At 34.6% G+C, this 15448-nt stretch overlaps 1 protein-coding gene across 1 annotated transcript in view; it reads right to left on the bottom strand.

The window, feature by feature from the left end:
* PARP8 (poly(ADP-ribose) polymerase family member 8) overlaps positions 1-15448 on the bottom strand; it is a 166458-nt gene that overhangs the window by 42412 nt on the left and 108598 nt on the right. Inside the window, exons 9-11 of the mRNA XM_019736227.2 lie at positions 10194-10254; positions 9610-9700; positions 1618-1684 (exon numbers count right to left, since the gene is read on the bottom strand). Coding sequence (XP_019591786.1) covers positions 1618-1684; positions 9610-9700; positions 10194-10254 — 219 coding nt within the window. The remainder of the gene's footprint in view (positions 1-1617; positions 1685-9609; positions 9701-10193; positions 10255-15448) is intronic.

Here is a 15448-nt window from a genome sequence, read left to right on the forward strand (position 1 = left end):
GTCATGCTCCATGCTTAGCTCCAAGACCTGTAAGACACTGGCTCTGCAAAGTAAACAAAATCTGCTTGAGAAAACAAAAGCAATCGTACTGGAAAAACATACCTAGATCCTTATACAGAAAACTGAGAAAATATCCTTTATGAGTCCTTATAAAGAAAACACTACATAATATAATGTGCTAAACATATGTTGTCAATTGAATTTAGTTATACACATATAGAATTCTAAATATTAAGGGTATTTTTATTTAAACCCAACTTTGGGGATTTATAAGAACATTTCCTTTCAAATGTGATCCACACATGTCACATTTGAGCAATGCTGTCACAATGTAGTCTTAAAAGCTTGAGACAATTCTAGAGCTCTGTGATATGTACAACCCTTGACACCACACATGAAGCTTCCGACTACATTTATAACCTAAGGCAAAATGACAATTACGTCCCCTGTTTTACAAATGAAATAAAGTTTCAAAGTGTTTTCTCTTAGAGCATTGCTCAGAAAAGGCTAATGTATGATGCCTAATTAAATTTCATTAAAATAAAGTGAACATGCAGGTAGCATCATTATGGAGGCCCAAACCATGTGTTTAAATATACAATTATCCAATATTCTCTCTTGATAAATTGAAATTGAAGTAAAATTTGCGTACTCAGAAGAATAAATAATACTTGGAAGTCTGCATAAATACAATTCTCAAAGCTGGTATTTTGATACGTATGGAATGTATTAAGTTTATATTTTGACTGTGACCGAGGTATGCTTCCATGTTTGTTTGTTTTAAACATTCTTATCTATTTAAGTGTGTTTTTCCAAGACCCATCAGCTCCAAGTCAAGTAGTTGTTTCAATCTAGTTGTGGAGGATGCAGCTCACAGTGGCCCATGTGGGGATTGAACCAGCAACCTTATTGTTAAGAGCGCCGTGCTCTAACCAACTGAGCTAACTGGCCACCCCTGCCCCCATGTTTTAAAAGTCAGTTCACAACTGGGGTAATTTCATGTTTATAAAAGAAGAAAATCAGCTCTTTGCATCAGTCAAAGTCAAACAGAAAGTAAAGGGTTTCTTTACAAAAGGAATGGTTCAAAGGTGGTAAGTATGGGAAATAGGGATAGTGCAGCAGTCCAGAGCCAGTGGCTGCCTAACTGTCACCACCTGTAGGTACCTGGAGGTACCAAGGAACAAGAAAAGGAAACTGTAACTAGAACCCAGTGAGAGAAAAGTCATGCAAAGGCTGCAGCCTGGACAGAACAGAGCTTCGGTGAAGGATCAGTGAGCTCATGGTGACCTCACAAAAGAACCAAAGACAATAAATACTCCCATCACGCATTGTTTCCTCCTGTCTGTCCACACAGGTCAGCCTTCCGGGTGGAGTGCAGGGTGTTGGAGGGAGGAGAGTGAATCTGGGGGAGCACACAGAAGGCACTTGGCCTAGTTCTACAAGCGAGCTCTGTACAATAAGTTATTGGTGCAACTTTTAGCATCAGAATGAATTCCTCTTCTGAGGCAGTAACTTCAGAAAGCCCTTCTTGAATAAAAATGAGGAGAAAATGATGAGCAAAATGAGAACTCAGTTCTCTTCAACAGAAACTTACTTTTTATTCTTTGGAAAACTTACTTTTTCAGCTGATGTCCCAATCCAAACCGCTCTTTTGTGGAAATCTGAAAGACATCAACAGTGGGCACTGCAAAGGGAAAAAAAAAAAAAAATCAGCGAAACTCAACCATCAGCCAGGAAAAAAAAAAATATATATATATATCTCGGTGTGTATATGTATATATACAAAAAATGCTACATATATATATTATGCATATTTATGTATTACATAGTATGTAACATATATACAAACATTTAAAACTAGTGTACATACAATGCTATACATTGTTAATTATGCTTTATTTATGCTTTTTTTTGAGGATCATTCTTGGTCATTATATATTATATACTAAGGTATAATGCATGTATACATAAACGCATGATATGTGTAAAATGATGATCTTCAAAAATACACATTAAATTCAAATAGCAATGTGTGACAGTGTGTACACTATTCTTTCATGGAAGCAAGATGTTTATATGTACATACACCCTTTTTTTAAAAAAACACAATGGAGGATGAGAATAAGGCATAAGAAAGTTACTGTTCACTGCACACCCTGTCATGTGCTTCTTATTTTTACCATTTCTTTAAGTTAGAAACTGTGATGTTTATGAAATTAGTAACATCTCATAAAAATCACTCCCCACTCATTAGTCACTGGTTTTAAAGAGCATTTGAGTGCCCACTGCGTCAGTCACTACAGATAGAGTAGTAAAAACACACACACAAATATCCCAGCCCCCTTGAAGCTTTAGTCCAGTGGAAGGAGGTCGACAAAAACACAGGTAAGAAAATAGAATGCCACGGGTGATAAAGGCTCTGGAGACAAATAAAAAAGGGAAAGGGTATGGGCGCTGAAGGTTATGTGGGCATAGGTGTCACATTAAGTAGTGTGGCAGGAAGAGAAGTGTCCCAGCCAGAGTAAACAGCAAGGGCACTGCCCCCGAGGAAGAAATGTGCAGCATTATCCTAGGAACAGCACGGAGACCAGTGGAGCCGGAGGAGTGAACAAGGTACATGGTAGGAGATGAGATCAGAGAAGGACCGTGGATGGGGCCGTGCAGGATCCCTGCAAAGCACAAGGGTAGGAGCAGGAAAACCACTCAGGAAATTATACTAATTGAGACAAGAGATAGAGTGGCTCAGGCCAGAGGAGGTGATAAAACATTTTGGCTTTATACTTTCTGGGAGCGCTAACAGGTTTCACTGAGGGACTAGATTTGAAGTATCAGAAAAAGACAGAGGAGTTGAGGATGAATCTAAGGACGTTGGCCTGAGCAATCAGAAGGATGAAAGACTGATTTCTGGTACCTGAGACTGCAGGAGGGGCAGGTTTGGAGAGGTGGAGAAGATCGGCAATTTGACTTTGACTATCTTAAATCTGAGATGCTTACTTGTCACTCAAGTGGAAATGTTAAGTAGGCAGATGGAGAAATCCAGCATTTAGGCATTCAGATGAGGGGGATGTGCTAAAGATATACATTTGGAATAGCCAGAATATATATATATGTCCTTAAAGGCACCAGGCTAGATGAGAAAACATTGAGTGAGTGTAGATGGAGGACAGAAGTCTAAGGATCAGGCCTGAGCCCTGCACCATCCAGAGGCTCAGTGAAGAAAGCTGAAGACAAATGGCTAGTAGGATGGAAGATTCCAGAGTGCTGCTGATCTGGACACATATTCACAAAAGTTTTTCAAGGAGGGGGGTAAACAACTGGTATCAAAATGCTGCTAAGTCAACTTAGATGAGGACTTAAAATCGATCATGGGGTCATTAAGAATATTAAAGTCACTGGTGACACTGACGAGAGCAGTGTTTGTGAAATGATGGATCCAAAACCTGTCTAGGGCATATTGAAGGAGAGAAAAGAGGAAAGAAAATGAAGCAAGCTAACTGAGACAACTCTAATCAAGAAAGTTAACAGTCATGAGAAGCAGAGGATTAGGTACTAACTCAAGGTGATTCAAGGTCAAGAAGGGGTTATTTTGAATATGAGAGAAATCTTTGTTGGCTGATGGCAATCTTCTAGAAGAAAGAGAGACACGAAAGAGAAAAAGAGGGAGAACTGCTGGCATGGTGTCTTCATTAGGAGAAAGAGGATGGAAGCTAATGTGCAAATGAAAGGGTGACATTATATAGGAGCACAGATAGAGTCATTCATACTAACAGTGGGGACAACAGATAATTAGAGCGAAGATTGTCTTAATAGGACATTCTCAGGGCACACAAACTCCACACTGTAAACCAAACTGGTATCCCCAGTTGCCTCACTCCCTGTGTGGGCCATTACTCTGGGATACTCCACTGATCAAAGAAAATTGGTGTTAGTATCACCAATTAGTTTCTTTCCTAAAAACATTCTAAACCTTACACACAGGAATACTGTACACATCACTCCAATTCCACCTGTCCCAAACCCAGGGCTATAGAAATTCAAGAGTGAACAAAAAATCCTTGAAAACTCAGTAGAATTTTTTTTTTTTTTTTTTTTTAAGACAAAATTAAAACACACTGTGCTCTCTGTAAGAAGATTTGAGAAGACAATCTACACAGGCAGATGGAAGATAGAAGCAGAGAAACAAAAGGCACCTGGTTTTTAATAAAAATGTGGAAAAATCCAAAATACACTAAAAGACCTGAAATGTTCACTGGAGGAAATTGTATAAGATACACAGAGAGAAAGAAAGAAAAGATAATAATAGGCACAAATGTTTATTTAGAATATATAAATAATTCCTACAAATTAATAATATGAAGACCAAAACTTACTCATACTGTGACTAGAAAACATGTTTCAAATATTGATTCTATTAGTATAAAATCTAAATAACCCAAAATTTTGGAATATGCTGAAAGAGTTAATAAGATGTCATTTCCAAAAATATTCTAAAATTCAAGTGAAAAAAACCTCATATTTCTATTAAAATTAATGAAGTTGACTACTACAATTAATTTTATTTAATGTATTCATATAAGATGTTAATAATGAATGAAATTGGATGTGGAATATATGGGGACTCTGTACTATTTGCAATTTTTCTGTAAATCTAAAAATGTTTTAAATTTTTTAAAAGTTTTAAAAGTAGCTTTTTGATAACCAATAACCATTTAGAATATAAATTGGAATATAGAAGTCTCATTAAGCAAACAAGTACTGAACACGTATTCAGGAATAAATTTGGCTAAAATTAGTAACCTAAGGCAAACAAACAACAAAGCACAGAACTATATTGACATATAAAATTAGAAACTACAAACAAATGTTTCTTTATAGGAAAAGTAAATACTACAGAAATGTCTACTCTTTCTAAATTTATTTCAAAAGTTTACCTTAACCAGATTCCCTATGGGGTTTGTTTCTGGGAGCAAGAGAATGAGGAAGAAGTTGACAGAATATACTAGTAAAATACTTTCATGTTTTAAAAAAGGTGAAAGTTATTCAATTTTTCCTGGTCTCATAAAGTTTAGGTTGAGAATGCAGTAAGTGAGGGCTGCTTAAGACTTGTGGAAATTATTCGAACACTGATCATGTAAACTTAGAGGTATCAATAATAACATGATTTACACGGAAAAACATTTTAATAATGTTAGTTGTTTATCACTTTAAAGCAGCTCTCTCTCTGAGATCAGAAACTAGACTTTTATACCAGCAATGGTGGAAAGAATATGTAAGAATCATAACAACTGTGTCTTTTTATTTAAAGTATATTTCCCTATGCACAATGAAAATAACCCTTCTTTCATTTCAAAGTGGGTAGGGAGGTCTATTTCTTTAGTTCTTATCATTCCTGTTCATTCACAGATAAACTGTCAGCCTAGCTCTAGCCAAATACTATAGTTCAAATAAGTATTATTCATACATTTCCAAAACCTAGAATAAATGCTTTTCAAAAACACCTGTTAATTAGGTCAGTCTAAACCTTAGATTCATCATACATTTTTTGCAAGTTAATTTTAGGATAAATGCTGATACCTTCTCAAAGACAAGTTGCAAAACAGTCAAGAAATATTTTCTTGCCTTTTTATTTGTTTGCAATAATCCACATCATAAACTGGGATAAAACCCAACTATTTTTTTCTGGAATAATAAACTACATGTTCCTTTTTAGCATCATTGTCTCTAGTTCTTGTCATATATTTCACATTACTGCCCATTTCAAATCATATTTTTTTCCTCGAATTTTCGTAAGAAAAAATAAGCTTTGGGGAAATTTACTACTAAGATGGCAGTGTGAGTAAATAGTCTGGAACAAGCCTCATCATAACCAGCGCATTATAGAAATAGGAGAAAACCAACAAAAGGACCAGAAACTTGGAATAAAGCCATCCCCGAGCGAGAAACTTCCAGAGAATTTTGCTACAGATAGAACAGATGGAATCAATCTTAAGGGGTCCTAAAGAGCTGACTCAAAACTCCCCCCACTCTATGCAGAGGAGGAAGCCCCGGCAGACCACCACTAACACATCTTAAATTAAAGGGGCGGATGAACCATGAGAGTGTGCCCCAGGGCAGTTTAGTAAAGGGTTGGCCTGGCAGGGGTTCCTCCTGAAGCAGAAGCTGACTTCTTTCTTGCCCCTTCACCCACTAATCTAAGGTCAAGTTCTCCTAGAAGGAGACCCTGAGTGAAGATTTGGGGGCAAATAATTTACTATGGAATTGCTCCCAGGACAAACAAATAAGGGATGGCAAGTGGGGAAGAAGACCGAAACAGGGAAAAAGAAAAGTAAGGGTATAAATTCAAGTCCTAGCTTCAGCCTAGTCCTGTGGATAACACTGGAGCATGAATTACACCACAAACATAGCCCAGCCTTGAGGCAATGTAGCTCAGTCACAGGTCACAGTACTCCCACATCAGTCACTTGCAAGGGATAGAGTGGAGGTGAAGAATTCTCAAGTACTTACCTGGTCTCTCCAGGGAAGAGCAAGCTCCACTGTGTCTAGTCTAAGCTCTAGTGTCCCACTGTGAGCTGTTAGCAGCAAAGCATGCAGAAGCTGGAGATAGGAGTACAGTGCTGCTAAAATGGGACCAAGGGCAGGGGTATGACACCAACCAAGTTCACAGCCGACCCCACTCAGGCTGTCAGATCTTAGAACTACCGTGTTTCCCCGAAAATAAGGCCTAAACAGAAAATAAGTCCTAGCATGATTTTTCAGAAGGACATCCCCTGAACATAAGCCCTAAGGTGTCTTTTGGAGCAAAACTTAATATAAGACCAGGTCTTATTTTCAGGAAAACACGATAATGTGTCTAAAGTAGAGTAAATGTGAAATTCTTGTTTCCACCTTCTTAACAGAAGAAATTATACAAAAATCACACTAATTTCTGAAAGAATTGCATTTCAACTCCTCCTTGAATACTGAGAAGAACAAACCTCCATCTATAGGAATAAAATTATAAATCTTGGACAATTAGTGATTTATGTTCACAACAAAATTCAAAATGATACTGCATAGATAACATGAAAGCAATTGATGATAAAGAGGAAATAACATGGTATCAGTAAAGATTATAGTCAAATTAAAAATAGAAGGGAACATTAAATCAAAGACTGAATCTTGAAAACAAATACACTTAATGGAATAGAAGACAAATGGGAAAAAATTTATAAAATACTCAGATGTGAAGGATGAAAGACTAAGAGAAATGATAAATAACATGGGGGACAGAAGTGTTAGACCCAATCTACATATATTAGGATGAGCGGATAAAGAAAGAACAGCAAAATAATTACACAAAAGTTGTTTGAGGTGAATTAAGATCTAAGTATACTAATCAAAAATAAATATATAAATGATTATCAAGGAGAAAGAGAAAAAAATAGCCCCAAAAATACACATAACAAACACAAACAAAACAAAAGTAGATTTCTCACAAATAACAAAACGAAGGGTCATTCTCATGTATGAAAAAACAAAGCAAACCCTCGTTTCTTTGGTTTATAAACTATTAAGTATGTAAATCAACTAATAGAGATGGAAAAAAGAATTAAATTATGGATGAGTTGTGATACAAAAGTGATATTGAACAATAAAACTATCTAAACATGAATTAAAATATAGCTGTTAAAATATTTATAAAACCATGCAATTATAACAAATCTTTAAAGAGATATTGTGAAGGAAAATCTCTGCCTAAAATTGAAGATTATATTAAAAAATGAGTAACAGTGGTAAGATTACATAAAAGCATGCCTCATTCTCAGCTTACACAGAGAAGAACTGACCCAGTTTTGCTCCTAACCCCAATAAAAAAAAGTTCTGACACGAAGCCTTCTTTTTCTTTTTATCACTATCATAATGAAATCAAATGGACACATTTCAAATCATTAAAGAAAGAAAAACAATATATAGCAGAATATGTAGGGAAACAGCAAGGCCACATACAACCAAAGGCTGGAATCCTGTGCAGATATCACAAATAATTTTGTTTTGGAATATTTAATGATGAGGACAGGCTCATGACATAACATTAAGGTGCATAAGTATTTACCAATTCAATGTCAACTTTATGAAAATAAACTATGTGTGCATAGAAAACAGAGACAGTAAACTATTTACATTTTTCTCAGCATAGAGGGATTATGAACAATTATTTTTCTTATTTATTACATTTTTGTATATTTGAAATAATCAAAATACAAAATATGAAACAGCCATTTGTCTTTGTCTAGCATTAAATCACATCAGTTACTATGTTATCTGTATTAAGAATTGATTATTTAACTAGACTACATTACACAAAAATAGAAAAAGAGGTGACATAGAAACATGTTCAAAATGAGAGATTTTTCCTTTATATTTCATAAACTTGAAAGGACAGCTATTTTTCTTAGATGAAAAGTAACAATAGATATAAGTGCCTTAATATGCCAAAATAAAAACACGCAGAGACCACAGTAAAGTATGTATGGCAGATTAAAGATGAGCACAACTTTGCGAGGTGCCATCTACAATGTATGTCTGTCTCTTGATTCTGGGGGGTTCTTTGACTACAGTGATCAACAGAATACAGTGGAGCATTCACTGAGCTCTTTTTCAGGGAGCACCCACACCCTAGCTCTTGGAACATTTGGGTTTGGACCCTCAGTTACCATGCTACAAGAAGTGCAAACCACATGAAGAAATCATGTAGATGGTGGACACTCTAGCCAAAGGCCTCAGCTGAGCTCCGAGATGACGCCTCCATCAATCGCTAGGTATCTGAAAAGACCAGCATCTTGAGCATTCAACCTAGTGGAGCCTTTAATGACATAACATAAGCCTCATCCACCATCTACCTGACTGCAAAAGCCTAGGAGGTTCCAAGCAAGAGCTGTCCAGTTGAGTCCAAAGAATGATGAGAAAAGTTGTTTTAAGCCACTATGTTTTAGAGTGGTTTATTACACAGTAGATAACTGAAACAATGAGTAGATACAGGTGTGTATGTGAGTGTGTGTGTGTGTGTGTGTGTGCGCGCGCACATGCGCATGCAAGTGTCCACTCACTTGTGTTAATACGCAGGGAAAAAAGATTTTAATCCAGTAAATCTTAGAAAAATTTATAATCGAATTCTGGGTTATAAATAGCTATCAGTGGAGATACAGCAAAATCATCCCTTAAAGTATTGGAAAACAAAATTATTATTATGATCTCCATTTTCAAAAACAGAATTATATTACATTTAGTTAGGCTTAATTAATCAGTAATCAAATGTGAGAAAACTTAAAATTAGGTCTCAGAATCGGAGACATAATTAAATTTAAGGATAACCCAAGATATACTTACTGAACTTCTATTATATGCAAAGTTCTCTTTTAGGTTTTATTGTGCTTGCTTCACAGCAACTTGATGTTATTTTTGTTTCTATAAGTTATATTGGCAATAAACCATCTTGTCAGGATGCAAGTGTATTTAAATATCATTATCAAGATAGCTGCAATTATGCTCAGAATTACCAAATGAACGGTGATTTTACTTAACTCACAATGCACGACTAGTTAATATTCAAAATGGAGAAATAAAACTAACCTGGTCCATTTAAATACTGTGTAAGTGAGCAGTGCAGTCGGACAATTATAGGTTCTGTTCGAATCACTTCCCAAGCCACAGCAATCTCCTCCTGTGCAAATAGATTTTAAAGACAAATTACTCATCTTTTAGAGTTCTTGATGTATTTTTCCAAAGTTAAAAGAACACTTTAACATATTTTGAAGAAATGCATAAATCATTAAGGCCTACAAATCATCTGAAAACCTACTGGCTTGTGAAAAGAAAGCCAAAGTACTCTTTTTGCCATCTATGTAGAAAATTAAAATGAAAACTTAAGAAATAATGAAGTACTATACTCAGAGCCCATAAGTTTCAGAATATATTAAAAGAACCAACACAAATATATATATATATGTATATATATGTGTGTGTATGTGTATATATATATATATATATATGATCTCTACATCTTCAACCCGTCATAGCACTTCTTCGTAAATCACTCTGAAAAAGTCAATACATTACTAATAGTATTATAAGAGAAACAAAAATTAAATTTCTTCCAAGAACAGAAATAAATGTTATTTAAGTGTGGCAATCGTATTGCATAAGCTCATACTTACATCAAGAAAGCTAACATCAATATGCAGATCAATATCTACATCATCAATGGCCCCATATTCCCTGAAAGCAAAGATGAACATTAATTTTTTCGTTTTCCTTAAAAGATAATGTGTTTTTAAATTAAAATTTTGCTCACGAAGTCTCATCCTGATTTCTACAGATAGCTCAGAAATGACAACATGAATTAACTCAATCTAGTTTAACTGTCATCTTCTATGACCTGTTTATACCACAGACATCTTTCCATCTTTATGTACATGCACATGAATGCATACATTCAAGAGTGTTTGGTTCATGGTTTCAGGTTCTCTGTGGCAAATTAAATAGTCTTCTCAGGTGACTGCTCTGTTTTTATTGTGCTATCTGAGGACGAAGAGCTGCTACTAGGGGAAAGAAAGGAGCATTGACATAAAGGGTGAGGGTGGGGGCAATAATTTACTGAAACAATAATGTATCCATGGATTTTCACTCTATGTTAGACAGTGGTGCTTCTAAAACTAATCCAGGTGCTCTGCCACTTAAATGTCACTGTTTTGATAGGTAGCTCTAAAAGACTGATGTACCAAATTTAAAACAAGTCAGTTATGGTCTAAATGAAGTCATTATGAAGACCAACATTTCTCCAGTCCAGGTAGTGTCACAAACCAGCATATTTTCTTAAAGTTAATGAAAAGACCGTAAAAACAATAGTTTTTATATTCTCCATACACACACATCTCATTTTTGATATTATTTTTTATAAAACTCTGAAGTTACAAACTCTATACATAGTGAGGGAGAAAACTATAGTGAACAGGAACAATAAAAGTTAATGGCCAATATTTATTGAGCACTTATGTGCCAGAAATTGTTCTCAGGATTTTATGTACATGTGATTATAGGTAGTGCACTAAAGGTACTACTACCATTCCAATCTATAGATGCACTAACTGAGGCCCAGAGTAATAAGTAAGTCTCTCATCATCAACCTGTAGCAGAGATGGTGTTTGAATACACTATATGTCCTATTTATTTATGCAAGTGCCTAATCAGTTCAGTATTCAATAAACTATCACTTTGTGTCGGAAACCAGGTCACACATTAACTCATGATTGCATTAGGTCCTGATCATAGCCTTACAACAAGAATGCTATTACCATCCTCATTTGCAAATGAGAAAACTTAGGTTTAGGCAAGTGAAACAAGTTGACTAAAACCAGATAAGAAGTCAGTGAAGTCAGGCGTTGATTTCATGTCCAACTTCAAAACTGTGAAGTATAGTATCTGGTACATAGAAAGTACTCAATGATAATTTCTCTGTATTATATGTATATTTAAGTAATGCTAATACAGCACAAAATTATGGCAGTATTATAGGGTTGAGAGAAGACATTTTTAATGATTAAATGGTTTTATGTAATTTGATGAATAAAGGAATCTAGGGAGTCTTTTTGCTTTTTGATGTCTGTGAGAAAAAATGCAGCATATTAGAATATAAAAACTTAGTCTCTATGCTTTTTCCATTCTCCCTTAAAAATATATCAAAACACTAAACACATTTTCATTATTTATGAAATTGTACTTTTTATTCTTTCATGGTAATATTTTTAAAGGTTAAAAGAAGAAAAGGGATGAAAATTATTCACACAGGAATTTAATTGCATGCATCAAAGCATGTTATTTGTAATGAATAAGAACTTTTATATATAACCTTATGAAAATTTAGACATGATATGCAAACTTAGATACAAAAATATGTCAATTTTGTTATAAAATTATACGGAAACTAAGACAAGAAAAAGGACCGAGTGCACATGCATCATTTCTTTTATGCCTCTAATTCAGGGTTTAGTAAACGTTTCCTGTAAAGATCAAGATAGTAAATATTTTAGGCATTTCAAGCCACACAGAGTCTCTGTCACATATTCCTCTCTTTGTTTTTATCACAAATCTTTTAAAAAGCAAACACTATTTGTAGCTCATGGACTGTTCAAAAACTGGCCCTACAGCCCAGTGGTGATAAGTTGCTGACCCTGAATACCAGCAAATTATTCATAAATACAAGAAATCAAATATCTATAGCATGTTAACAGAATGAGCTAGTAAATGTGATGATGAGTATAGATTAGTAAAGACACTCAAGACTGTTCAGCGCAGTGAAGAGGCCTTGACTACTACCATTGCCCCCAAAAAATTATAACAAATACATGCAAACTTTTACCTGGAAGGATGTATGTAACAGAAGAAATTACAAAATAAATGAGTATTGAATAATAAGGAAATACTTAAAACTCTAGCACACTGACATGATTTTTAACTACTACCCATTAGTAAAAAAGTTGATATAAAAATATTTAATATCCTGATGGAAATGTTCCAGATATACTATTCGCTGAGCAAAACGACTACCAAAAAAGTATGGAAACTAAAACTGCTTATATAAAATAAAATAGCAATAGGAAAACCAAAAACGTAAAAAGAGTACTCATATATTAACTACAGATTGTGGGTAAAATTTACTTTAGAAAATGTTATGTATTTTCTAAAAACCTAAGTACTTTTTCTGATTACAAAGGTAATATAGGCTCATTAGATAAAATGAGAAATAGAAAAACGAACACAAAAGTAATGTGTAATATCAACACTCAGAGATAATTCTTTCACGTATATTGCACTCCAGTTTCATATAACATATCATATAATATACACAATATATTAAGGATAATATGGTATGCAAAGATTTTTATCCAGTTCTTTCGCTTCTTCTATATGTGGTTTTCCTTTATTGTGAAATATTCATCAAAATCATAAATTTAAATGGTTGTATTTGTAGAAATAAAAATTGTATAATACAACATTAGGTTGCTTTATGCTATAAATATTGATAAATAGCACTCCAGGTAAAAATTTATGTGCATCTGTCTTCTCACAGAATCATTTCTAGAATTATAGAGTAAAATAAATGGTATAACTATACTTGAGAGTCAATCTATGCATATTGCTTAATTACTATTTTAAAAGGTTAACACAACACATAATCATACCAGCCAGGTTATCACAGTGACCATTTCTTAAATCCTCATTACCATCAGGCATTTTTTTCTCTCATCTTTGCCAATTTCATGGTGGAGAATAATTTTTATTTGGATTTATTTATGATGTCAAACACTTGGTATGTTTAGATGCAGAGAGAAAGAAATCAGATGATAAGAAATCAGTAAGAATCTTACCTACGTTGTTTTCTTCATAAATAGATTTCCAGACCACACCCACTGAATTTTACCATAAAGTTATGAATCAGAATGTGACATATTCTTTTAAAACCTTTTGTCTGTGAATTTTAAAGTATTCTTTGATTTCTTCAACACTTTTTGGTTAAAAGTTAGTGTCTTTCTAATTTCTAACACTATCGATTTCATTCAAAGGGGGAAAAAAGAAAAGAAAGGATTACAAGTACTCTTCTTCATTATAGCAGAGCATAAATACAGAATTTTGAGGAGGCAGAGACATTAAACGTTTGCAATTAACTGGATTCTGCAGGTGTACATCTGTAAATAGCTACACTTTTTGTTTTTATGCCACACTTCAAAGAATTTCACAGCTGGGTATATGCAAACCAGTTTCTATTGTGATGCCCTTTTTATACAATGCCAGTAATTTCACGTTTCCCACTATGAGGTTACAAAGTGTTATTACAGTTTGTCCAGATGCATCGACCAGTCATCAGAATTGCTTTTATATCTGAGTAACTTCCAGCAGGTCCAATCTCATGAATAGCAAATGCAGAATCAAGGCAAATGCTTGAAGTATGGATGCAACTTGAATTGTGAAGCTGGGTATCTGATTGTGTCCTGAATACTGTATTGGGTTTATAATAACTCAGAATAATTTCCTGTACTGCCCATATTTATTCACTGTGGAGAGATCACATCAAACAGAACTTGAATACTGTTTTAAGATAAAAGAAACAACGTAAAAATGACCTGATGCAGCTGTTTTGCTCTGAAACTGAGGGTTTGAAAAGAACTGCTCCACAAATTTCTTTCCAGTCATCAGAGCCACTTTTTGAATTGACATATCTTGAAATCTGGCCATTTGATTTTGGAGATTTACATATGCCCTATTTAAGAACATATATTTATTTAAGAACATACATATGAAATATATTTTTTTATAAACATGTATTATTGAGGGCACTTGGGTTACAATTCTTGGCAATTTATTCTCCTGTCTTTTAATAGAATTAATCAAGACAACATCCTCATTAATGAGACACCACATACACACTCACGATATGTTAAATATTAGACCATCTATGTTAACAGGTCCTCCTTTGTCTATAAAACTACATACAATCTATGCATTATACTATGTGATGTTTTATAATACTATCTGACCAAAATTAGCTGTTATTGTGCTGGTTATAAAAATATATTTAGATATCTAGCCTTCCTTTATTAACTGTCAATTAAGTTATATGTACACACACACATACATGAAACTCTACCGGAGATTCTTGGGCAATAAACCTCTATTTCTATTTAGTTATTTCTGCCTTCAACAACTGGTCAGTTATATTTTAAGAAGAAATACATTTTGTGAAGAAACACAACCTATCTATGACATCTGAAACTCAACAGCTTGCATGTCTATCTCTGCATGCTTACTCAATGTGTGCGTTTTGCTCAGTGTGGGAGAGATGTTTGTGAATGGGCCAAGAAACAGGCAAACTCAGTAGTCAGAAAGAAATCTTGGCAGACTAGAGCATCTGCAAAACTGTATCCAAGATAGCTATATATTTTTCTAAAGGACAACAGGGCTGAGGAGAATTTAAAAATTAGATCCAGATGAGAAAGGAAGCTCATCTAAAATAATAGTGTATAACAGGTACAGTATAAACAGTTGCTACAACTCTGCCCTTAGCTCAAAAATCCTTGGTTTTGCTCGCAAGTACAGGCATTGGAGTTGAGGTGACTGCCTGGGATCTGACATTCTGAAGCTTAGGTCTAGGTTATGCGCCAGCGTTTTTGGAAAATACTCTCCCTTTTGTTTTTTTCTTCAATGTGCCTCCTGTAATCACCTTCCTCTTGTTTTCAAAGTCAGACTGCTTTTTTTCCTGGGCTCTAGAGGCAGAAGTAGGAGAAACAGTATGCTGGAAAGGACATTGCAATATCCAACCAAAGATCTTCTTTTGATGAATGGCATACAACAATGTAGGTTATGTTGGAGTAATAAATATCCTCAAAATATCAGTGTTTTAAAACAAAACAGGCTT

This window comes from Rhinolophus sinicus, linkage group LG03 (assembly GCF_036562045.2).
Source record: "Rhinolophus sinicus isolate RSC01 linkage group LG03, ASM3656204v1, whole genome shotgun sequence".
NCBI lineage: Eukaryota > Metazoa > Chordata > Mammalia > Chiroptera > Rhinolophidae > Rhinolophus > Rhinolophus sinicus.